Consider the following 1,348-nt stretch of genomic DNA (forward strand, 5'->3'; position numbering starts at 1 on the left):
CTTTTCAGATTCAAAATACCTTTGAGGAAATGTATTTTCAGATGCCAAGTAAACTGCATCATAGCACGAGCAAAACCCCTCGCACTGAAATGTACGGGACAGAAGCGGAAGGTGGTTCTTAAAGAGACAGAGGCCAATTTCAAGGCGTTTAAAAGAGGAAGTGAAGAGAAGTTTATTTTCTATTTAAACATAAAAACAGCATTTTAATAACAACTAAAGGTGACATAGATACTTTATTATGGTATAGTATTTAAATGTATGCCTGAGAAACACGTAATATTGCCCCTTTAATGTTTTTGCGCATGTTTAATCCCTCGCACAAGTAGTACTTTTTTTCATATTGTAAATATTAAAACTACTTGTACTTATATTGTGCCTTTCTACCCATCCAGGACACGCAAAGCTCTTCACACTACAAACTGTGTCCTCATTTACCCATTCACACAGTACTCTATTAGGTCTCTACAAAGCTAACATGTACAATCATCTATGGAGACTAATCAGAACCAGTCACATACACTGATGGGACACACAGAGGCATTAGAGGTGAAGTGTCTTGCCCAAGGACACAACAACTGAGACAGCTGGACAGGGGATTGAACTGGTGACCTTCRAGTTCCAGGACTTCCCTAACCACTCTGCCACAGCCCCAAAACACAGCCTACTACATAGTAGAGCTCTCTTTTTGTCATTGTTTATATTGTAGCTAGGTTAGTGGCAGCAATARAATCTCCTGTCAGCTAACTGGAACGTGATTTCATACGGTTCYTTAGGAAATGACATCACTACCATTTCACAGTTCCATAACACGATGTAAATGGTACGCAGCATTACCTCAGGGACAAATGTCTCCCTTCCAGCGGAGTGCTTTGGTCCTCAGGGATATCCTGAGGGCTGCCATCAGGATGCTCCGGGGTGCCTGAATGTCTGACTCCGATCAGCTGGCAGTAGATGTTCAGCAGATGATCTGACACCATCGTTAGCACGGGGAACCTGCTGTCAAGTACCTACAGATGGAGAGACAGGATCAACCGGGAGCAATCAACTCTGCAGCAACTCAATGAAGGCAGAAACACAGAGCAACACAAAAATWTATCTGTCTGCAATAATGCAAGATGCTGAATGACTCCTGAAACTTGCTGAATAAGCAAAGACTGAGTTGTTCAACTTAAAATGCAACTTAAGAGAAATCTCAAAGAAGCAAAATGCTGAACTAAAACCTAAAAAAATTTAAAACACAAAACAAAAAGGCAAATTTAGCAAAGCAGTAAAGCCTAGAGTAGTGTGGTGGAAGAATATCTTGACTCCCTAACTGCATATTACCTTGACATGTCCTGTTCTGTATCTC

At 41.0% G+C, this 1,348-nt stretch overlaps 2 protein-coding genes across 2 annotated transcripts in view; one reads left to right on the forward strand and one right to left on the reverse strand.

Annotated features, from left to right (window-relative positions):
* LOC106527935 (midasin) overlaps nucleotides 1-1,348 on the reverse strand; it is a gene marked incomplete at its 3' end in the record, with an annotated part of 120,394 nt that overhangs the window by 93,332 nt on the left and 25,714 nt on the right. Inside the window, 1 exon segment of the mRNA XM_014022960.1 lies at nucleotides 835-1,007. Within this exon segment, the coding sequence (XP_013878414.1) occupies nucleotides 835-1,007 (173 nt within the window).
* The window catches only part of gja10b (gap junction protein alpha 10 b), a 75,639-nt gene that overhangs the window by 16,379 nt on the left and 57,912 nt on the right, over nucleotides 1-1,348 (forward strand). The gene's annotated exons all lie outside the window — the stretch shown is intronic.

Source organism: Austrofundulus limnaeus, unplaced genomic scaffold (assembly GCF_001266775.1).
Source record: "Austrofundulus limnaeus strain Quisiro unplaced genomic scaffold, Austrofundulus_limnaeus-1.0 Scaffold351, whole genome shotgun sequence".
Taxonomy (NCBI): domain Eukaryota; kingdom Metazoa; phylum Chordata; class Actinopteri; order Cyprinodontiformes; family Rivulidae; genus Austrofundulus; species Austrofundulus limnaeus.